Raw genomic sequence first — 22831 nt, forward strand, 5'->3', positions numbered from 1 at the left:
GAATGCTTGGGAAGGGGGCAGCATATGAGCTACTTCTCCATAGAGTTTTAAGTGAACACTGAGCTTTGTGGAGACACAAACAGCTTTCACTGCTGCTAGCATTTTTATATCCTCACCATTGCTGTGAGATTGATGGGAAAATGGTGTCTTACTGGCCCTTTGTGCTTCCTTATACAACAGAAGGTAGATGAAATATCTTGATTTTTCTGTTTTTAATTCTAAGTGACCAGCTGCTTTGGTTGATAGAACTTCATCTTAATAAGGAAGAATACACTGAATGGGCTATATATAACTGTTGTTTTAGGTACCTGTGACTAGTTTGGCCCTGGAATTGGCCAATTCATTTTGGGTTTGATTGAATGTGAAGCCTGGTGCTGTTGCACCATCCTAGCTCCTTCTCTTTGCATTATTCCTTCATTGAGGGCTACAGGAGGTCCAAAGAGGGGCAAGATGCAGCTGAATCTGTTGTTAGCTGCAATCTGTGTGGTACTGTCAGGAGTGATATTTCTTAGGTGTGTTAATAGTAGGGTGAACCAATAAAAGTTGTTGGACTTGGAGTATCCTCTGTGGCAAATAGCACAATATTCATTAGCTTTGCGAATCTGGTGTATTGTCGTAGCCTTTTTCATTGCAAGTCTTTAAGCTATTGTATAGTAAAAAGTATGCTAGTACTCACACTGTTTTGATGCTTAAATGTTGAAATACCCCTTGTGTTCTAAGCTGCACGCAGCAATACAAATTCTGTAATGTCTTTAAAGGACATTGGCTTTTAATATCAGTTCAGTTTGCAAATGTCTCTGAAGTAGACAAGTTACAGAGAACGTTTTAAACTCCTATGCACAAAATAGTAAAAAAATAAAATTACTTTCACAGCAAATATTTAAGGTGAAATTAACTGAATGTTCTCTAGGTCTACAACTGCATAGTGAGGTGCTAGGCATTGTCTTCTGCCTTCTTCAGGCATAGAGCTCTGGCACAGTTTGACTTCCCAGTCAGCTTGAATTTGTGTTTGCTCATTGATTGCTAAGGCAGTCCTGTATTAATTTGCTTCAATCCTGCTGTAGTTTGTGGCAAGATGTTTTTCATGTTAATGGTGGAAATGTGTTATGTGCTCAGTTCAAATAGTCTAATTTTATGTAGCTTCCAGGCAGTTATCTGAAATATTCAGTTGTCATGTATAAATGACATTACTGTTCCTTCCCTTTAAGGAGAGTAATGGTCCAATAGACTCCTATGCTGCCATATCCCAAGTAGATCGACTGCAGTCGGAACCAGAGAGTATTCGTAAGTGGAGAGAGGAACAAAAGGAGCGTCTGGAGCAACTTGGTAAGGGGGTGTTTGTTGCAGTAGTGTTCTTGCTTGTGAGTAACTTAGTGGCAGCTTCTTAAGCAGCAGAATTCTCAACCATGGCTTCTGGCTCTTGGGAATCTAACATGCTTCTTGAGTTTGAGCAGCAAGTCTGGATGAGTCTTCCAGTAAGCAGACTTAATACTGGTGTAGGAATGGGCAAGCAAGTGGCTTTCTGAACCTTAAGAGTATTCATGTGTCCTGCCCTTTACTTACAAATAAGCTGACAGAACATGAACAGCTTTTATCAGTAGAAAAGAGTGAATAAATACTGTGGCCATCAGCACTTTTTTCAAAGGATAAAGATTGCTCATTTTGTAATTGCTGAGGCTGTCTGTCACATGGATCTTAATCTAATAGCTAAATTAAGTAATGTACTAGTAACTAAAATAAATACTGTTGTCAAATGCAGTGATACCTACCTGTGGACAGCTTCTAAGAGCCTACAAACTGGTATGCTTTCCACTTACATTAGGGAGGAGGCTTTGCTTGAAATTGTTAGGACAGAATCTTCTGTACAATGTGATTCTGGATAGAGCTGAGCCTGTTGCTCCTCTTCTGGGCTAGTTACAGCAGATACATGTTGAGTACCAGGCTAACTTTGTCTAAGCACAGAGGCTTTACTGAGCTTTGTTCTAGCACTAGCATTGCAAAGTGACTGTTTCTGGTTTTGAACAGTTTGCAGGCCAACAGACTTACTGAATCAGTCTACAAATGCCTACCCTAAACTGAAGTGGACTGTCCCAGTTATGCAGCACAGGCATTCTGTTTAGCTAATCCTCTGAATGTTCATGGTATTTAAGAACTCTCATGGCCTAAATCAGGAAAGCTCCTAACCCTTATCTGAGTAGATCAAGCAACTGTCTTGCACTAGAGTGCACCCTCAGTCATCAGCTGAAATGTTAGCAAGATCCAGCTGCAACAAACATGACTGACAGATCAATTCTTAAATCTTCAGATGCCAACTCACGGAAGCAGGAAGCAGAATGGAAGGAGAAAGCAATAAAGGAGTTGGAGGAGTGGTATGCAAGGCAAGATGAAAAGCTCCAGAAAACAAAAGCCAGCAACAGGTAAGGTTTCTCCAACCATCTGAAGAGTTGTGGTACTGGATATGAAAGTAATGGGGGAGGGAGGTTAGAATACTTCTAGTATGTCCTAAGGCACTAGTCCTTCAGATCATTAGAGTAACCTCTCCTACTAAGAAATGGGTCTCCAGTGGTAGACTATCTTTTTAAGTTTTTTTTAGAATCTAGATTAAATGTCCAAGAATAGCAACAGAAAGCATTAAGATAATGAACCCAAATTGCTGAAGATTCCTTAAGACACAAAATTTGAATGTGGCCAGAAAAAGTTTTAATCTACCCACTTGTTTGCATGCTTCTAGCTGCACAGGTCTTCAGTGACTGTAATTACCTACCTTGAGACTAGCAATCTTACTTGCTATCTTTGGAACACATGGAAGTGGCCTTCTAGTTAGTCTTTGCTAAAAGTTATTTCATTAGATATCTTAAAAACTTTGGCTGCTGCTTTTGGAAGTGTTTGAGAAATAACCTGGCTCAGTTCTGCTAGAGAAGAACTAAATGATGACTTGTATCTATGTTGGGCTTGAATTGACTAATTATGGGCCCTGGGGCAGAAACTAATGACTGGGCTGCTGGTTTAGTAAGCTCTTACACTTTCTTAGAGGTTCCCTTTGGAATTTTGACTACAAGCTACATAAAGGTAAATGTGATACTACTGTCTTAATACCACTTAGATCTCTACTTCTGACCTAGGGTTACCAGTGTAATTCTGTCCAGGTAATCATCAGGGCTGCTTTATACTTTGGGAACCCACAGACTTCGAGATGAGTTGTTTTTTTTGAAACACCAGTTTTGTTATCAAAATGGCCAGCAGGTTTGTCTTGAGTAAGTAGAGTCCTAGGTAGACTCTACTTCTTACTAAAGGAAGAAAGGAGCCTATACTTCCTACAGAATTACAGATTTGACACTTCCTTTACTGAGGTACAGTCTTTTGGTTGGGCCAAGAAAGGGAAACAGGATTGGCACTCTTCTAGTTGGTGGCCAGAGCTCATGATAAACCCCATAGCTTTTTATTGTGGCCAGTGTTTGAGTGCAGGGTATGCATTCTGGAGCAGGGTCCATTTAACAATTGTTGCGCAGAAGGAGTGTTTGGCATTCTCATCAGCCTGGTGAGATCTCTCTTCTAATGATAGTTTCTGTCCACTGGAAGTAGCCCAATGCTAACACTGGGACTCCAGTCCTAAACTAGCTGGTCCCAACTTCTAGGATGTAGCAGAGCTTTTGTGTTGCCCCTCTGAGGCAATGGCTTAATTGATACATTCCATGTGGTAGCTGCTTTCCTGTTACAGTAAGCCTAGGTGATACAAGGCTAATGTGCTTGTTAAAACTGCCTTCAGCTGTGTTCCGTACTTCTCATCCTTATCTCTTTTCTCCTGCCTGCTTGCCTGCCTGTTGGACTACTTGCTACCTAGGGTGGCAGATGAAGCTTTCTACAAACAACCCTTCGCTGATGTGATTGGTTATGTGTATGTTGCTTAACTACTAATTCTGTTTGCTAGTCAACTAGGTAATGAGGAGGATCAGAAATAGTGCTGAATGCCTGAAGGTAACTTCTGAATATTGCAGGGCAGTATAAGCTAATAAAAGTAAATAGCCTTTACTTTTTAGACTGACTCTGATCTGTAGTATTAAGTACAGTTTTCCTGTAAGGATCCCATACACTGCACAACATCCAGCACTTTCAGATTAAGTCATGTAGTATACATAGCACTAGAATTTTGGTAATGACTTCAGTAGCCTTTAGGTGTAGGGGTTTACAGTTGTCTTCAGGCCAGTGAACACTGCTTAGCAAGATGCTTTGCTGGGTATGTGGGTTAGCGTCTGCAGTCTCACATGGGTGCTGTATTTAGTCCTAGTCACTTCCACAGAGAAACACAATGTCTAACTCTGCATTCTCTGTAGTATGCATTGAGCTCCTGATTGGTGCTCATTTGCCTACATAATCAGAAAAATATTCAAGCAATGCTTGCACATAAAGCTCCACAAGCCAAGGAAGGTAGAAGGGAATCACCTGCCATAAAACAGGGTAGAAGACGTGTGTGCATATAGAAGTAGGATGCTGTTAGAGAACAGATGAAAAGTACAAGAGGGTGGTGTTGGAAAATCAGCATTAGCTGCTGGGAAGACATTTAGGAGCAGCTCTGTGTAGACATTTTGCCAGCCTAATAGATCAATGAGAATATAGCCATGACTTTCAAGCCCCAAAGAGTATGCTAGTTTCTGTGGGGTGGAAGGATTGCAGTGTTCATTGGCTTGTTCTTGTATCTTAATTTCTTTCCTTAATTTGTAGACTTGAATTGAATGTGGCCATGTCACATATTCTAAGGTGACACCTTTAGAAGGTGTATTGGTGTATTGGTGAGCCATGGTGTGGCTTTGAGTGCATTAATACTGAAGGTCCAGTGTGGAATTTTACCTAACTATAGATGGATGTAAACAAAGACTTGTGAAATGATGGATTTACAGGTGGTGGTTGACTTTTCTGAAGTCTTTTGGAGTTGATTTTGATAGATTTTTTTTTTTCAAATAAAACCCTTATTTTCATATATCCAATGCAAATGTGCAGTTTAAGTGCTGCAGAATGAAATTGGAAGCCTGTTTCCTGAATGTAGGCTAAGCTATTAGTGCATGCTCAGCCAGCTGATCATCTGCATTAAACTCATTCTCATTTTCTGTATCTGACTTAAACTTTCTCTCCTTGTTTCTTTTCTTCTCTTCACCTTTAAGCACAAACATAAATCATCCTTGCTACAGCCTAGAACAGTTAAGTAAAAAAATCTTCACTGCCCCTTAAAAGCGTCATGTCACATAAAGTAGCAGTGTTGTAGTGACCCTTGTCTTCAGTGGTGTCTGTAACCTTACCATCCCTGTGAACAGTGCTGAACCCTCATGGGAGAGTCATCTTCACTGCTTTTTCTGTACTGCTTGTTGGAGTAGATGGATTTGGTTTGATCTCTTGATGCTTACTGCTCTTGCACTCAGGCAGCTCCCAGAGCCCCACAGTTCATGTAAACCAGATGCTGCAGTGTTATCCCTCTATTAAAGCAATGCTGTTGGCAGCATAGCAATGCCAAAATGATACAGCTGGGAAGCCACTGGCACTAACCTGTACGTCATATACAAAGCCTCCTTAGAGTCTCCTCAGGGAAGAGCAGGGGAAATGTGTTTATCCTGTGAGCTGACCTCAAACAAGTCATCTCCTCTGCCAAGACATGCTTTAGTCTATAGCACCCACAAGCATGTGATTAATGACTTAAATTCCTTTTGATTCATGCTGCTTCACTACTGCATTGCGAATCATCAGCAGATAGTTTTATGATGGCCTGTAGGCCTTGGGGCTGATTTAAATCCTCAAATGGAATCTGTTTTAAGACATGCTTGCAGGGAGTTGTAAATTTCCAGTTGGCAAGTGTCCAACAGAAGCCATCAAGTGGCAGAGGCTAGTTAAGACTTGAGCATTTGTCCATAAATAAAATGCCTATGTAGGAGTATTTGACTTCCTGGAAGTTTGTGTTGACTCCTTAGGCAAAGACTCAATAACTATTCTTAAAACCAAACACCTGTATTCCAACATTTTACACAGCAATCCTCTACACTGCTTGTGCATAGCATACTACTGCAACCTACTTTCATCTCCAGGGTTGGGGCAGTGGGAGCTTAAGTAGCCATAATGTTCACAAGCAGCTGTCAAGTCACATTTCTTATGAAACATGCTGAAAGAAACTGCATCCTGTAAGAGGGAAGAAGTGCCTTATATGTTGGGCATTAACGCAAGGTGCATTGCATTGCTTTTAGGGCAGCTGAAGAAGCCTTTGTGAATGATGCAGAAGACATTTTTCCAGGCACTGAGTGGGAACGTGTGGCTCAGCTCTGTGACTTTAATCCCAAGTCTAGTAAGCAGGCAAAAGATGTGTCCCGCATGCGTTCAGTTCTCATCTCACTCAAGCAGGCTCCTCTGGTTCGCTGAAGGAGAGCGCAATGGAAACACTACAAATGCAATATCTTAACCTTACTCAGAGAAGCTATGTTTGCAGTAATTGGATTAATTGTTTCAATGTTTTTTTTGGACCAAACCTCATGATGTATCTAGAGCTGATCATTGTTTGATTGCATGTTCTTCCTCATGTTTCCTTTCTGTGTCTGAAATGGGAGAACCTCCAAAACTGTAGTCTCTGTGCTATTATGCACTGAGATGTCACTTCCCACATTACTGATATTAAAGATCTGTTAAACAGAAAAATGTGTTGACTTTGGATTAATTAAGAAGGTCTCCTTCTCCCTTTTGACAAGGGGTGTTTGAATTCAGTGTGAGCAAACATTTCTCTTAATTGCTAATGATTTCACCTTGCTGGTGACTGACCAGCCAGCAACGTTCCTGGTCTCTTGAGAGGCTGTCCTGCTTGTCTCTATAAGCTCCTGAGACCTTTAGTTTAAAAACTGCTTCCCTATCCAATTTATCACACAAGATAGAAGCTCTAGGAAACTGGAGCAGCAGGCTTAAGGAGCTTACCTCACTTCCAGTGGAACTGAGGATACTGCCTTCTGAAGGTAAGCAGTTCTCTGGTTTTCTGCTGTCACTCCAGCTGGAGATCTTAGGCTAGAAATACATTATAGGGCACTGAGTAGTTAAAGCCTTTGATATTCTACTGCATATTCTATTTGTCATGTAGTCAACACTGGCTTCATATGCAAAGTCCTGTTGTGCAGAGGCTGTTTGGGTGTGTTTGATCTGCGTCCTTGTCCTTACCGAGTCTTGCAGATGCTTTCTTCCACCAGGGTGGTGGACTGGAGATTTGGAGAGAAGGGAAGACTTGCTCTTACTGCTGCTCATCTACTGGGTTGGAGCTCTGTCTGCCAAGGTGGTTAAATTTGAAACAAACTGATCCAGAAAATCTCTGTTCTGCTGCTTCCTTGGCTCTCTAATCTCACCCAGCATTCACAGGGGCTGTATTCTAGCTTTGCTTTGGTAAGACTTACCTTAACTGTCTGTCTTGTAAGAATAGTCTGTTTAGTCTCATACATTATTTCACCATTTTATCAAAGATACAATAGCTTAACTAGTGTGTAGCAGAATTGCTTTAATACCTTTTGTGTACAAGCTGGAAGGTTAGTCCAAGCAGCTTGAAGAGGGCTGCAGATGCAGATTAAAACTTACTAATGCTCATGGAGTTGTTGTACAGCAACTGTCTTACTAGCAGCTGTGTCCCTTTGGTGAATAAGATATTGAACAAATGGTTGCCAGTTGGGCTTCAATACTTAAGGTGTACCTTACTGTTGTCTGTAGTGACTGGAGCTATTCCCATGTTTGCAAGTGTATTCACAAGCTACTGATAAGTGGTGATGAAAATGATAGTAGACTACAGGTCTGGAAGCTTAATTCCATGGAAGATTAAAGCAGGAAAATATTTTCTGAACTGCACAGGGATACCACAGGTGAGTTTAATAGGACTGAAGCATAAAGCAAGTCCATAGAATAGTGATACTCAGTGGTAGCCTTGCCCAATTATGCATGCACCTTGACTGGAAACTTCCTTTCTTCTACTCATCCCAAAGCTCTGCAAACAAAGGCTTCTAAAATGGTTTGGTAATTGAATAAAGAAAACTCCACTGCATTAAATACACAATGTTTAAAATGTTAATTTCAATTTACTGGAATTTGAAAGATCAGATTAGAGGGGTTCCTGCACACTGAGTTATGGAACTGATTAATCAAGACACTGTCCTATCTCATAGGACACTTTATCTGTGCTAAGGGCACGGTTTTGAGCTGCAATCCAAGAAAATGGGCAAAGCCTCTCAAATTCAAGGTGAAAGCAATGTTACAGAAGTTAAAGCAGTGTTTTATAAGCTGGGTTTGCAGGGGCTAACCATGTGTCTCCAGTTCTCTTGTGTACACCATCTAGCTGGAACACTTAAGCAGCTCTGTAGGTTTTGGTTACCTCCTAGATCTTGTGCTGAGATTTTGTAGATTCTTTCTTCTGCCTTAATTTTATATTCAAGCATGCTAGCTCACAGGCTCCCTCTTACCTCCTGTATCAGTGCTGTTGCAGAATCACAGAAAGTCTGAGGTCGGAAGGGACCTCTGGAGGTCATCTGGTCCAATCACCCCTGCTCAAGCAGGGCCATCTAGAGCTGGTTTTCCAGGACCACATCCAGTCAGCTTTTGAATATCTCCAAGGAGAGAGACTGCCATGTCTCTGGGCAACCAGTGCCAGTGCTCAGTCATGCTCATGGTGAAGAAGTGTTTCCTGATGTTCAGGAGGAACCTCCTGTGTTTCAGTTTGTGCCCACTGCCTCTGGTCCTGTCACTGAGCACCACTTAAAAGAGCCTGGCTCTGTCTTCTTTGCACCCTTCCTTCTATATACATTGATAAGATCCCCCTGAGCCTTTTCTTTTCCAGGCTGAACAATCCCAGCTCTCCCAGCCTGTCCGCATAGAAGAGATGCTCTAGTTGCTTAATGATCTTTGTGGCCCTTTGTTGGATTCTCTCCAGCATGTCCATGTCTCTCTTGTACTGGGGAGCCCAGAACTGAACCCAGCACTCCAGGTGTGGCCTCACTAGTGCTAAGTAGTGGTCGCACCAGTGCTCAGACTTTCTGTGTCTGAGAATTATTTTAGATACTTAGACCTTGTGGCACTGAGCAAAAGAATCCTCAGCTTTATTTGGGCCAGCTGGAGCCCTTGTCTGTGCTTCTGAACACTGACTTTCTTCCTTCAGAGTCAGCATCTGTCAGTTTCGTGACTTTATGTGACAATTCTCTGCTTCTGGCCTAGTTGAGCATACTCATTCCTCTGTTTACTGGCCTTAACTTCCCACTGACACTGCTTATCTCCATAACATATAGCTGATGCAGAAAACTTGAGTTAGTGGAATCTGGAAAAAAAGTGGACACTTCTTATCCTTCAAACAAAACCCCAGGTGCATATGCACAAAGATCTCATGCAGCATTGAGAGAAGCTGCAGACTCCTGCTGAATACATCCTGGTATAGAACTTTCTTTGTTTAGCTTGTGATCAGGTGGCAGCCAGCACCCAGCCAGTCTGAAATGATAATGAGTGTTTGTTGAGAAGGGGGGTGGAGAGATGATCATGGGTTCATTCGAAAATGACAGTGCTGCACCTTCATCCTCTAAGCCTGAGGAAAGTGGGTAACAGTTTTAAGTAGCCATAAACCAACATGCTATGGCTTGCTTATTTCTGAGCAGCTGGTAAAGATGGAAGGATATAGTTTACTGGCTTGTGTTTTAGAATGGACAAGACAGGTGTCATCTTTGCCAGAAAAGAATTCCTCCAGCAGCAGCTGTGATGTGGGCAAACTTGTTCCTCTGCAGAACTGTTGTGCTGCAGGAGCATGCTATGGCACTGGGTCATGGTGTGCCTGGGGCTGCAGCAGATCTGCAGGATCCTCAGATGTTACAAGGTTACTGACAATCCAGGCCTTTGTGGTCTGACTTTGTAGGGCATGGCCTATGTGGTATGTTCTGGTCCCACAAAGGGTGGCCTACTCAACACTGTTGAACCGGGGAGTGTTTAATTAGTCTTGCATCAGTAATGCAAGTTTCACTGACAATTATGTATGATTACAGTGTTGTAATGCCTTTGGCTACAGTCACAAGCACACATTTAATCTCTTGCTTCACCTGGCTGTTCACCAGTTGCAGCTGGTTACCATGTGTAGGAAATTTACCTGGCCTAAGACATGAGGTATGGATAAGGTAAAATCTTACTAGTTTTTTAAAAAAAGTGCTGTATCCATACTTATCACATGGTTGTGAAATTGAAATTAAAAATAAAGGAACCTTTGGAAAAAAAATCAGGATATTTCTTCAAAATTTTTCTTTCAATGCTGTCTTCATACACTTTAATTAAGCACAAATTTGGCATTTTATTTGCATTTAGAATTTCTGTGTAATGTACTTCATGTAAAAAAAGCTGGAAGTATTTGGAACACCTGCAGATACAGAGTTACAGCAATGGTGGTCTAATAGTACAAGCAAGGCAAAAGTGGTGTGGAGATGTGTTCTCTTTTTAGACTAATGGAGAAAAATGTGTGCTTTCAAGCATGCAAAGCTCTTTTCAGCTAGCAGTAACAACCTAATGGTAATTTGTGATTTGTTAAGGATATAATCGATATCTGTGTCAGGTCAGAAGGACAGTTGTGAACCCCAAAGCTTCCCTCAGTTATGACAAGCTGTATTACTTGTCTTCTCATTGCTTTGCTCAATCTGAAAAAGCAATCTTTGATTTTATACCAAATTGCAATGTACAAGCAGTAGGTGGTTTGGGCACTGCAGCAAAGTATATGGTTTGATCTTGTTTTGTGTGAACTTACCAAATGAACCAACTGAGAAGTGCTACAACTGCATGTGCAAAGTTAAGCAAGGCTTAAGAAAAATCTGGCTTTCTCTGTCTTCTTCAGAATCTCACAGGCATTTTCAGTTGTTACTAAAATATATTATGTGCCCACAGTGCAAAGCATCTGCCTTCAGCTTAAGCAAACAAACATAGCTTTGTGCCAGACTAAAACAACTGTACTAAATACATGGCTTTAGCACCTATACTTCAGCTGCCAAAGCACTAGTTCTAATGTGCCTTTGGAAAATGGTTTATCAAACACAATTATCTGGAATGGTCCAAGGGGTGTAGAGTCCAGATGTTTTACCCTAATGCCTGTAAACTCTCCACACCATTTGAAAGGGGCACAGTGATCAGATTTCACTGATGGAGATCAAATTATAAACTCTGTCTGCACCTTCCTGTTCGAGATGTGTTTCTGTGATACAAACTTGACATTGCTTCCATTGGTGGTATGTCCAAGTTTCTGATGATTTTGATACACTTAAACGGAGGAAGGACAGTGCTTCAAGACCACCAGAACGCCTGAGGCATTTTTTAATTCTGAGCGTCTGGATGGCAGATCAAAGACTCAAAATAGTGAATAACTAAACTTGCTGCTCAGGAGACCAAAAAGAACTTCCAAACCTTGATGCTGTACAGATTAGCTATGTGGCTTGCAAAGCATCAGCAATGACCTGTAAAAAGATAGCTAGCAAAACTCAACTGGCCTCCTCACAGTCCCAAGTCCTGGCTGGTTGGGTTCCTAAGCTTAGGCAGAGCAGGCTTTTTCCACCAGATACAAGGATGAGGAGCAATACAATATAGGGACTGGCAGAGGTCTTCCATTGGTTATGTGAATTATAAGCTACAGTGCTAAGAACTCCAGTTTTAAGTCACTTTCCAACCTTTTGGTACTCTGCTGTTTAAGTATTGCTGGTGCTTGCTCATGCAATGCTGATTATACACACGCATGTGCATGAGCGGTCTCCTCCTGCCCAAGCTCTTGAGTGTCATATGCAGTTCTGCTTAGAGGGATGGACAGTACCATTCTTGCTAAGGCTTCAGCAGTTATGATACTGCATGCACTCACCAGGCCCACTGCAAAACCAAACCTCCTCCTACAACAGATAATATTAGCTGATGCTGCGAATGCAGGTAATGAGAATGCACTGCTTCCTTAGGCTCTGAAATGCTGATAATAGCTAGGGAAAGAGAGTTCAGCTGTTGGTGTGTTCTTTTACTCCCTTTCTTCCCTCCCAGTAATGGATATAAAGGCTGATTTCCCCTCACTTTCATGGTATGGGCTGCTCTAAAGGACATAGGGCCAGCATCAAGTAACGAGATAGCACAGTACTGCAGATATTCTGTGAATATCTGATATTTGCTCCCCTCAGATTGGATACAATTGGGAGCTAGTATCTATAAAACCTGTGGTCCACAATAAAGTGCCTGAAGTGTAAGGGAGGTTTCTGAACAGGGGAGGAAGGAAAAACAAACAAACAAAATCACTATTATGCTATTAAATATGCTTTTTATTCTTTCTGATTTTATAAGACCACAAACTTCTCAGGGAAAACTGCAAGGACTTCGGCACCATTTGCACATACGCAGCAGGTTCTTGTCTGGTTGACAGAAAAAATTTTCAGAAGCATCTGAAGAACCATTTTCTTAACAAGACTAGATGTTAAGCATTTAGAGTAAAACTTTTCAAATATGTTTTAGTCTTTCATGTTTTCTCTATGTCTGTACCCTCCTTTCAGCTGCTAGGGAAAAATTTATCTGGAGTCTGAGATGATATCAAAAATATAGAGCTTCAGGAGGTCTAGAAAGCAAAAGCCTGGTCCCACTTTTAGTCAGGCATTCCTTGTGATGCTATAGGATGGAAAGATCAAATGACAGGGCTCCTCTCTGTTAGAACCTCAATACTGTTACTCCTGACCTGACCTACTATCACCATAAAGCAAAGTCCATTTCTCCTTGATGTGCTCATGAAGCTACTGCTAGTATTGAAGTTAGTGGCAATCACCAAGGAAACAGACACATGGGAAAAGGAACTAAGAACCCCTGGAACTAAGAACATAAAGCTCACTACAACTTTGCAAATGGTTAAGAGCTAGTATTTGCTGATTCTGAGAAAAACTATGGTATAGAGGCTGGAGACATCAAGAAGGAGATCTGGTGGTGTTTGTAAAATTTGCTATGAAGATGTGAGTTCTCAGTAAGCATTCCATGCAGAAGAGAGGATGACGTGAAGGCAACTTGTGTAGATTATAGCCCAGAATTAACCAGTAGTGTGGTTCACTATACTAACAGCTATTCAGTCCACGATTATTGTACAGCAGAGGGCAGTGACTGCAGAAAGCCATTTCATTTTGGTTGGAGAAGGTTGAGTGTGGAAATAGCCCCTTTTGTTCCCCTGTACTAGTACTTTACTGGGCGGGCTTCTGCAAATATTATCAATGGCTGAGTTAGATGTTAAAATAGGCCATTAAAAGCAGGACAGAGGATGGTCTTGTGACTCTTCTTTCACAGGTATCTTCTTTCTGAGATAGCTGATCAGTTAGATGGGTCTGTTTTTCCCATTTTTCCTTGTGTCAAATAGTTATTACTACAGTATCTTGGAAGTGTGCTAAAAAGCAGCTGGATAAAAAGACAGAGCTATATATCAAGAAGGACTAGTTAAAGAAACATAAATCATGGTTTACCTAGGCAAGCCTTCATTGGTATGTGACATACTTTGCTCCCAGGCTTCTGAATGTCTTGAAGGTGAGGATGAGGCTCGGATTTGACTTCATCCTGCAAGGTGATGGTGAATGCAGGACAAGAACAATGTACCTGCAGCTACCAAAACTGCTGAGGAGATGCATTATCTCACTCTGCAGTGGAAGAGTTTTCTTGAAAGGTAAGAGTCTTTATGATCAGATGTGCCACATCTGACTACCAAAGAATAAACAATCCCCTCTGCTAATCTGACAGATGAAATAGTAGACTAAGTCCCTTGAGAAAACCCCAAACAATAAAATTAAAGTAATTTACTGTTGGCCATAGCCAGAAGACAAAGATGCTCACTGCTACACTTGTCAGTTTGTTTGGACTGCTCTGCAGGCTCTAAGCTCACTAGACCACAGTCTTTCTCCTTCATATGCAAAGCTTCTAAAAAATGGGACTCTGCTCTCTAAAGGTGATGTAATAAATAACTGCCTCCACCAAGTCCTTCACAAACCACAATTTCTAGATGCAGCCTTTTTGATTGTAGAGGCAACTTCCCTCATTTCCACCCACTGAAATTACTACCTGGTGATTACATCATATTTACTTTGCAGGTAGAAGCCTGGAAACTGAAAAGCTGGTCACATTATAGACCTCTCATTTCACATAGATGCAAAATGAGATACAGATCCCCAAGTGTTAGCTATAATTTGACACACCATACACATATTCCCTACCATACATCAAGATACGCTCATAAATAATTCAGCCACACTTAGAATGACATATGGACTTACCAACAGAGGTGATTAAACACAACAGAATTGCACATCAGTTCCTATGAAGTCAGATGAAATTTAGGAAAAAGTACAAAAAGATAATACCTCAATTAGGAAATGCTGAAGTAGTCACTAACTATTCAGAACACTATTCTGATTAAACAGCTGCTCTCATCAAAGAAAAATTTGGGGCAAAGTATTTCCTCCGCCCATTAGGAATTTGAATAGTCCATTTCTATAATTCTTCTAGGTACCTAGTATATTCTACGTGTAGTATAATCCAGTACCAGGCTAGCAGCTCCAAGAAGAGCAGGATCTGCTAGATTTGAGACCACCACATCCACAGTTTTAACAGAGGACAGAGCCTGTCGATTTATCACATCTTTGACAGCATTAACATAGTGGCTAGCTAGAACTCCAGAAAGGATAACAAGAGAGGGGTTCATGGTGTGCAGAATGTTCACAACTCCAAGGCCTAATGCTGTCCCAGCTGAAAAGATAAAGTAAAAAGAAATTAAGTAGAATACTCAAAGCAGTCCAGGCATCAGTAGTTGAAATAGGTCTGTTAGCAGCAAATGACACTGTCAGGAAAGCATTCTATTCCATACAGCAGACAGGTTGGAGTTTATATTATCAGACAATATGAGTTTGCCATTAATTTTTCTTTCAAAAGTAGAAGAAAAAAAAGGCAATTTTATTGCACTATAATGCATCATCCAATAATATGGCTGTGAAAGACAAAGCAATGCATTACCACACTTGTAAGCTAAGAGAAAATAGGAAAGCATTACTTTACCATCTTAGTGCTATCAGCTATGTACGAGGACGAGGACTGTATTTAAAGCTAGTAAAACAGTAAAATATCCCATGTAAAGTAATAGGTAAATTGCCTTTGCTTGCTCAGACTAGCCATTCATTTGCCTACAGAGAAATGTCCCCAAATTTTCCAATATGAGAATGTCGAGACCTCACTGTTTTTAAGCTGATCTTTGCAGAAGCTTTTCCTCCTCTCATTTATTGGAACAGAGACTTTTAATACACACTTCTGCTCACATTTCCTCCAACATTTATATTTAACATTTCATTACCATTAATAATTTTTACATAGAGAGGTCCTCAACATGTAGAGTTGTGTTTGTAGTGTTACAGTGCATTACCATTTCTGTATACCCGAAAATATAATCATGGGAGGGTTCCACCTTTTGGGCTATGTTCTCACCTGTTCTGAGAATGCTGTCTGCTTTTGTGTTCCCAAGTTTAGCTGCTTGAATGAGATGTGCAGCGCTAACAACCTCCTCCTTCTTCATTGACATTCCTTCTACTAAAAGCAGATCCTCTGTTTGAAGAGGAGGAAAGAAAGCCAAGAGAAAAACATGGTGATGGCGTAAGTCAAGAAACGGAGGGTGACAAACAGGCAGTTAAGATCTTTACATCTCTTTTACTTTCATACTGAAGCCTGAAACCTGAGCAATCTGTCCAACCCTCAGTTTAGCCAAAGTGGTCATATCCATATTATTCAGAGAACTGTAGAGGCAGGGCATCAAACTCAAACAGTTACAGTATGGTAATTCACTAGTCTTGTCAGCCCCAAAAGTTAATAAAATAAAATATGTGTTCTCAAACTTAATCTGAGACTGAGAAATTATTGCTGAAAGAAAATCACTGTGAAACCAAACTTCACAGAATGCCCATCAGATTACCTTACAGCACACTTTTTGAGGAGAGACTAAACCATACTACATGTTTCCAGTAATTTTGAGACCAGTGGTTCCAAATGTGGCTTGCCTGGGTATTGCCATCACTGAAAAAGAATTGTACTATGCAGGTTGTGGGGGCTCATGGGTTGGCCATACACAGGAATCCCATCTAGCTGCCTGCACACCTATTCTTGTCTCCTCCTAGAAAAAGATGGCAGGTCTATTTTTCTTAATATAATTTTTGCAAATTTCTTCTTATAGTGCAATTTATTAATCGTGTTTTCAAAAATAAAGTACGTAGATACCATCATGCAGTTTCTTAGCTTCTCTCTGTAATGCTATTCCAGAGGCATATGCTTCTATACATCCTTGGCTACCACACAGGCACTCTGGTCCATCTAAAGATACAACAATATGCCCAAGCTCAGCAGCACAGAAAGAACTGCCATGGATCAATTCGTGTTGATGAATGATTCCACCTCCAATTCCTGCAAAGATATGAAAACTTCTACGATTAAACCCCCCCCCAAAACAAAACCAAACATAAAATACAGTTTTTAGAGGCCCAAATTCTGCAGCACATTGACATTTGCTTATTCTAATACAGACAAGAAAAATATGTGCATCAGTGGTCTTCTATACTGGAAACCAAAAATTACTGGTTATTGAAGAACTCTTCTCTGTTCAACACACCTAATAAGCAAGTTCATTGCTCCCTCCTATTCATACATGTATCAAAACGGTATGTAATGCTTCTCCGTTCTTAAAAAGCCTACAGATGGTACTGAACTGCTATGACAGATCTTTTAAGCTCCCGAGTCATGCTCTTTATGCACAAAACTAACCTTTCAAGAGGCCTTAAAATTTTACATTTCTGAGGAGATGTTTTAATGCTGTATTTAGATGGCTAAACCCGTGTGCTAAAGAACCAGGACACTTAAATCTGCAATCCTCTGCTGCCCCTTCCCAAAGCCTGGGTGGAGTTATTACTGCCACCATTCTAAAGGACTATATACAAAACAAATAAGAAAAGTTACCCCACATTTGCATTTGAGATGTAATAAGCATCATCTCTCATAGTCAGTTGCTTATCTTCTAGATACATATACTGATCTGACTTGTATTTCTGCAGCTGGAAGAGAATTAAGCTATAAAGCTGAAAAAAGCAAAATTATTCCAGCTAAAGTTGCTCAGATTTTCCTTATTTTGAAAAAATGGTTTGCCTGCATATCTGTATCAGCAGAACTTCTTTTATCAAGAAGCTTATACTATGCAAAACGTTTCATTTGCCTGAATAAATTAAAAAGCACCCTAAAAGAAACAAATAGAGTGGCAAAAGGATTTTTGGTTTAAGAACCTAATATATTAGGATTTTCCAAGCACAGTAGTGGTGTTTATGCTTTTAAGATCAGCTGAGCCTCTGACTGACAGTGCTTGTATTTTGAGTTTGGGTTTCATTGAACTATAACATACCCACCTGTACCAGTAATGAGTGTTACAAAATTTTCTATTCCTTTTCCATGACCAAATTTCCTCTCTGCTAGTGCAGCACAGTTTCCATCATTGTCCACCCAGACTGGCAGGTGCAGAGCATCAGATATTGGAGTTCTGAGATCCACAGAGCTCCACTCCTGAATGAGTTTTGTAGAGTGAAGCACAATTCCTTCTCGGGGATTTACCCGTCCACCTGTGGAAATACCTAAGTCCCAGAAATACAGGAGAGAAAAATCAAAACTAAGTCTGTGTAATACTTTAAGATCTATTTTTATCTTTCCAACGACAAGTATTTTTATTTCTAATACTAGGCTTTGAAGCAGAGCATGAAAGTAAAAATTTCTAAGTATTACTGGCAGTGCAATTTCTGACATGTAACAATAATTCACAGAACTCCATTGCTCTAATCACAATGTACGAGTACCTTAAGACTAACTAGATGGGTAATGGTTAGTGTTAGAGAGTTAATGCTCCTACTTCAGGCAAGATTGCAGCAAATCAGTTAATACTTGTGTTTCTTTTTAGTCATCTATGAAAGACATACAATAGCAAACTGTACAAAATAAATTGTTCAAACCCTGGAACAGTAGAAGTGTCCTGAAATTTTCTGTAACTCTCAAGATTTAGAATGACTAAAAATAATCACTGAACTTTGAGTAGTGATTTCTACTTAAAAATACACTATTTTCCAGAAAAATCAAGACTCTGTTCAGAGATTTGTCTGCTGAACAGAATAATGGCTAATAATAGGCACTATTAGCCAAACCAGTTTCCTCTAGCTGGAGAGGCTTCCAAAGTTGATGGACTCTGTCAGGACCTTTGAAAAGCAGGCCACTCTATTATGGAGCTATTTAGCTGTAGACAACAAAATTTGAACATTTTATTTATTACTTGTACAGAGAGTATGTAATTGTGTCACTTGTCTAAAGAAAAAAAAAAAAAAAAAAAAAAGAAAAAAGAGCCCTGGGGTTAACATTATAATAGAAAGCAGCCACAAAAGCTACAAGACAAGCAGCTGAATTTGAACATTAAAGCTGTAAGACCTGCAAAAAATCTCACTTTGTAAAGACCAAATCATCTGAGAACCTCTCAGCATGTATCTAATGGAAATGACATTCCCAATGTCAATCTCTGAAGGTCTCCCTAGGATTTTAAGAACCAAATGTTTATTACAACAAAACCTGATTTAATACTTAGTTGCTAACTCAACAATAGCTGATTAACAGGTCTACTTTTTCTAAATGCCATAATTCTGTAACTGATGTAAACGACTATGGGAATTAGCAGAAGCTATCTCTTCATCCTCTTTTCTCTACTGTCAGCTCCAGAAAGGTAACATAAATACTGCCTAATAGCAGTAAATAGATAGCACTCACAAGTACCTCTAGGCAACATGTCTGTATAGATCTGGGTCTCCTTTGGCTTAAAATTTATGTTTTGTAAAAGTAAAAAAAAAAAAAATTTCAGTAACAGCTGCTAGTGTTCTTTGGGCCTGATACTTTCCCCTCATTTTCAGAAAGCTGTTTTTAATATAAATGCTTTGAGTAAAAAAAAAACCCAACAAAAATAACAAAATTGAAACTAACTGCAGCGCTGTTGCAATCTAGACTTATTTGGTGAAGACAAAAAGATATTGAAAATTATTTTTGTCAGTCCTACTTGTTAATCACCCTGCAAACCTGTTTTGTATTAGTGGGAGTTCTTCAATCAATTATGTTCACGTGGCTAGTATGTTGTGTGCTGACAGCAGTTTACAGGACTAAAAGGAGGAAAACACTTTTTCATTGTTCTGTTAGTAGCTCTTTCTCCTCATTCATTTCCAATGGTTATTACTTTTACCCTTACCTATGATAGCTGGAAAAAGGCCAGTGTTACTGATAAAAAGTCCAGGATTAAGTCTAGACCTTCTGCTCAGTCTTCCAAAAACTTCTCCAACGTTATGATTATTAGCCTTAAGAAAATGACTACAATCTAATACATTAATTATTCCCATAGGAATTATATGTCATTGTCTAACGAGAACTTTAAATTTCAGGTAGTATTCTGATTCAAACTATGAGTCTGAATGAGGCAAAGAGCAGCTAACAAAAATAGCCAGGTTAAGAAATTTCTTATTCTGTAGCACAACTTTTCACCTCATTACTCAATAATTGAACAGTAAGCAATCAGTCACAGAAGGGAGGGGGCTGAAGAAAAACAGGAATGTAATTCTTGTAAAATGACAAACAAAAGGAAAGTTTTTTTTTCTCCATATATAAACTTCTGTAAACCAGTTTATGGTTTCATTATCCTAATAAATGTAGCTGACTAAACTGTTCTGAGACACTTGCAATAGTGACTACTGCAGAATTTACCATCTTTTCTACAGGAACTATGAGGCTTTCAAGATTTAGTGTTTTGACACAATAAAATAATTTGGGTGGTTAAGTCATGTGTATTACTGAACAGATAGTCTAAAAGATTTGATTTGAGGGTCTGACTTATTTCTTCTTATGGCTTTGTGTATTTAACATTGTTTTGAAAAATACTTTTAAAGGAAGAAAAGTTAATTTGAACTTTGTACTGTGTGATTCAAGTAAGTTTTGGTCTGGAGCAAACTACTTTTCTTTTGGAGCATTTCTCAGCTAAAATGAGGATTTTATGTCCTCCTTAAAAATCTGGGACACATTAATTGACAACTTCATAAAGAACTGTAATATCCAAGACCAAAACTCCCAGTCATCATTAAACTGACGAATTCCTGTCTGGTATAAACACACAGTTTAACTCAGAACTCTATTACAGTGTAAGTAAACCAGAAGTCAACAAAAAGGCTGCTTTTGTCTCTGTTAACTGCATATTTAATCTAACATTTTAGCCTTTTCAGTCTGCCCCAGTGTAATTGAGGATGCTGCTGCACAGTTGATCCTGGCTGTAAAGAAAGGCTTACAAACAGTAGAGGAAACTTGACTCAGCTGCAGTTGTTTCAATATACTCTAAGCATCTGATTCACAATTCTGAGACTTCAGGGAGCTTCAAAATCCACAAAATCTATATACCACACATTTTAGATATAGTTTAGGTGTAACTTAGCAGACTGCTTTTATGGCTGTTATGGCCTGGGGCAACTTCAGTCTTTATAGTCAGCTTCTCATTTTCACAGACATTTTAAAAAGTTTTTGTGTTAAGAATGTAATTTAAGAGCTTAAAAGGCACAAGATCTGTTTTAGAAAGGTATTTTAAATTAATCGGTAGTGATTTCATGTTGAAAAACTTAGATGAAAAGACAAAGTCAGTATTTGTTAACTTACCTACTCCCAAAATTCTGCAGTTCACATTTACTGCCTCTGATGCAGCCTCTACACACATCTTTAGAATTAATTCTAGTCTGTCTTCGTAAGTTTTAGGGTTGAGCTGGGTATACTTCTTAACTATTTCACCCTAGAAATTAAAAACAACAAAGCATGCCCCACAGAAATGTACTTCATGATGAAATTTCTCTTCAATTTAAAGTACAGGTCAACTTGAAAACAGAGAGTCGTAACTTCTCTCTTCAAAAGAAAATACAGATGCATGCCTTAGATCTTGGTCCTACGGGCTGTTCTGTGCAAGATTCCTGACAACTCTGGGGGACAAGTCTGCAAGATCAGGCATTACATTCTGCTTCTGTAATCAACCTCCTTTGTCTGAAATAAAATATGTATTTTAAGGAACACATGGATTTTGTAAGGAAATATCACAGGAGCTACTGAAACTGTTGTTAGGAGTAAACCATGATACCACAATGCACTTATTAAGCTCAGTACTAAAGTGTTAAAAAAACTCAGAGAGTAACAATTGCTAAAAAGGACAGAAAACCCATAGTGCTTTAAGAATAAAATGTTTCTAATTTAACTACATGAAAGTTTTGCGTGGTGTCACAGACACTGCTATTTTACCAGCAGGAGGAGAGTCAGCCAGAGCGAAATGGTAGAAATTTCAATGCAAAATTTACTGTCCTTTCAGAAATCACTTTTTTCCTAAGCAATTATACTGCTGAGTCAATTGAAGTATTTCTGACCATCCACTGTGATGTATGTTGTATGTGGGAGGGACAGTCCAGGAGGAAGGGATTATCTTCAACCCTAGGAACCATGCAGTGGTAATGAAAGTATTCATTATGCATGCCTGAATCTGTGAGTACTAAGGAACTAATCTTAATGTAATGTTACTATTGCAGGATTAGGCCAGGAAACTTCTTAGCAATGTTATTCTCCCTATTATATTCCCTGTACTCTACAAGGTATCTAGGAGAATGGCATTGTACTAATACAACTAAGCAAAAAGGAGTAACAAAGACAGTCTATATGCAACATGGCTGAGTCATTGTTGCCAAAATAACATAGAAAATTCCAAGACATTAATGGTTTGAGTATTATATCCCAGTATCTCAGCATCACATCAGCAATAGGGTTCAGGGATTTTTATGTTTAGTTTCCTCTTTGCTTTTGGTTTGGAGGGGGAGGAGAATCAGAGGAAGTTATTTTGGAAGACAAGGCTGCAGCAAACATTATCAGAAGACACAACAGCTTTTAGAAGGAGCTTTTGAAAACTCAACTTACTTTCTTCATGAAGAGAAAACTACACCTTCAACTCTGCCATTTCCTGTTAAATGCTTACATCTGTTGTGTAAATTTTAATTATGAAAGTCTGATCCTTTTCACTCTGATTTGCTAACATTTCAACTTTCATAAATGCCACCCCAAGCTACACTCTGCAAAATGGGACAGGATTTTTAAAATTCATTTTTTTTCCAGGCTGTGTTGGCAGAAAATGTGGTGTCAATTTTACTTTGAAAAAAGCTATACTTCTAAATGAATGCAAAAATTCTGGGCCATATCAGGTCAATTTACATAGCGCTTCATCTCTCTATTGTCAACTTTTCTTTCTGGGTAACTCTGTCTAACTGATCTAGTTATCTGGAAGTATGCAGTGTAATGTTAGAAGTAATTGTCCAGTGCTGTTGAGAATAAAAGCCAAAGACTTCTCAACATGAGATTTATTCACATCTTTAAAGTGCTGCAGAGTTTAGGATTTTTATGGGTTTTTTTCCCGCAGACAGGAAGATGGGTATCTAAACAAGTTAAAATTCTTCAGTCCTAACTGTCCTTTCATTTATCAACCTGGATAAGAATTATTTCAAATATTTTTACACCATCACCAAGTAATTTTTATCCCATAAGCTTGAAGCTCACAAGTTTAAATAGAAATTTTGTGGGGTTTTTGTTGATCTGGATAATCAGCTGACAGTCATGGATGTATTTATTTGTTTCACTATAAGATGCCTTTGCAAGTGATCTGGCACCAGACTGATACTGATGCCGTTTTGGTAGCCTCACCTGCTGTTTTTTAAGACTTCAGTTTTTG

The 22831-nt window shown here is 39.4% G+C and overlaps 2 protein-coding genes across 24 annotated transcripts in view; one reads left to right on the forward strand and one right to left on the reverse strand.

Moving 5' to 3' along the window:
- The window catches only part of CLTA (clathrin light chain A), a 44074-nt gene that overhangs the window by 8320 nt on the left and 12923 nt on the right, over window positions 1–22831 (forward strand). For 4 of the 10 annotated variants that reach the window (XR_005931655.1, XM_041121105.1, XM_041121106.1 and 1 more), the window contains exons 3-5: window positions 1209–1326; window positions 2306–2417; window positions 13515–13669. Coding sequence is in view for 9 of the 10 variants with exons in the window: in XM_041121105.1 (XP_040977039.1) it covers window positions 1209–1326; window positions 2306–2417; window positions 13515–13669 (385 nt within the window). In the remaining variant the exon portion in view is untranslated. Of the gene's footprint in view, window positions 1–1208; window positions 1327–2305; window positions 2418–3841; window positions 3896–5156; window positions 5193–6224; window positions 6670–13514; window positions 13670–20938; window positions 21139–22831 lie in introns of those variants that run through there. The other 6 variants (XM_030004977.2, XM_041121104.1, XM_030004980.2 and 3 more) reach the window with 6 other exon arrangements.
- Window positions 12282–22831, reverse strand: part of GNE (glucosamine (UDP-N-acetyl)-2-epimerase/N-acetylmannosamine kinase) — a 34181-nt gene continuing 23631 nt past the window's right edge. For all 14 annotated transcript variants that reach the window (XM_030004969.2, XM_030004973.2, XM_041121100.1 and 11 more), the window contains 5 exons: window positions 20737–20866; window positions 17430–17651; window positions 16258–16440; window positions 15475–15591; window positions 12282–14745 (listed from right to left, as the gene is read on the reverse strand). In XM_030004969.2, coding sequence (XP_029860829.1) covers window positions 14510–14745; window positions 15475–15591; window positions 16258–16440; window positions 17430–17651; window positions 20737–20866 — 888 coding nt within the window. In that variant the 3' untranslated portion in view covers window positions 12282–14509. The remainder of the gene's footprint in view (window positions 14746–15474; window positions 15592–16257; window positions 16441–17429; window positions 17652–20736; window positions 20867–22831) is intronic.

The sequence above is a fragment of the Aquila chrysaetos genome, chromosome Z (genome assembly GCF_900496995.4).
Source record: "Aquila chrysaetos chrysaetos chromosome Z, bAquChr1.4, whole genome shotgun sequence".
Lineage (NCBI taxonomy): Eukaryota > Metazoa > Chordata > Aves > Accipitriformes > Accipitridae > Aquila > Aquila chrysaetos.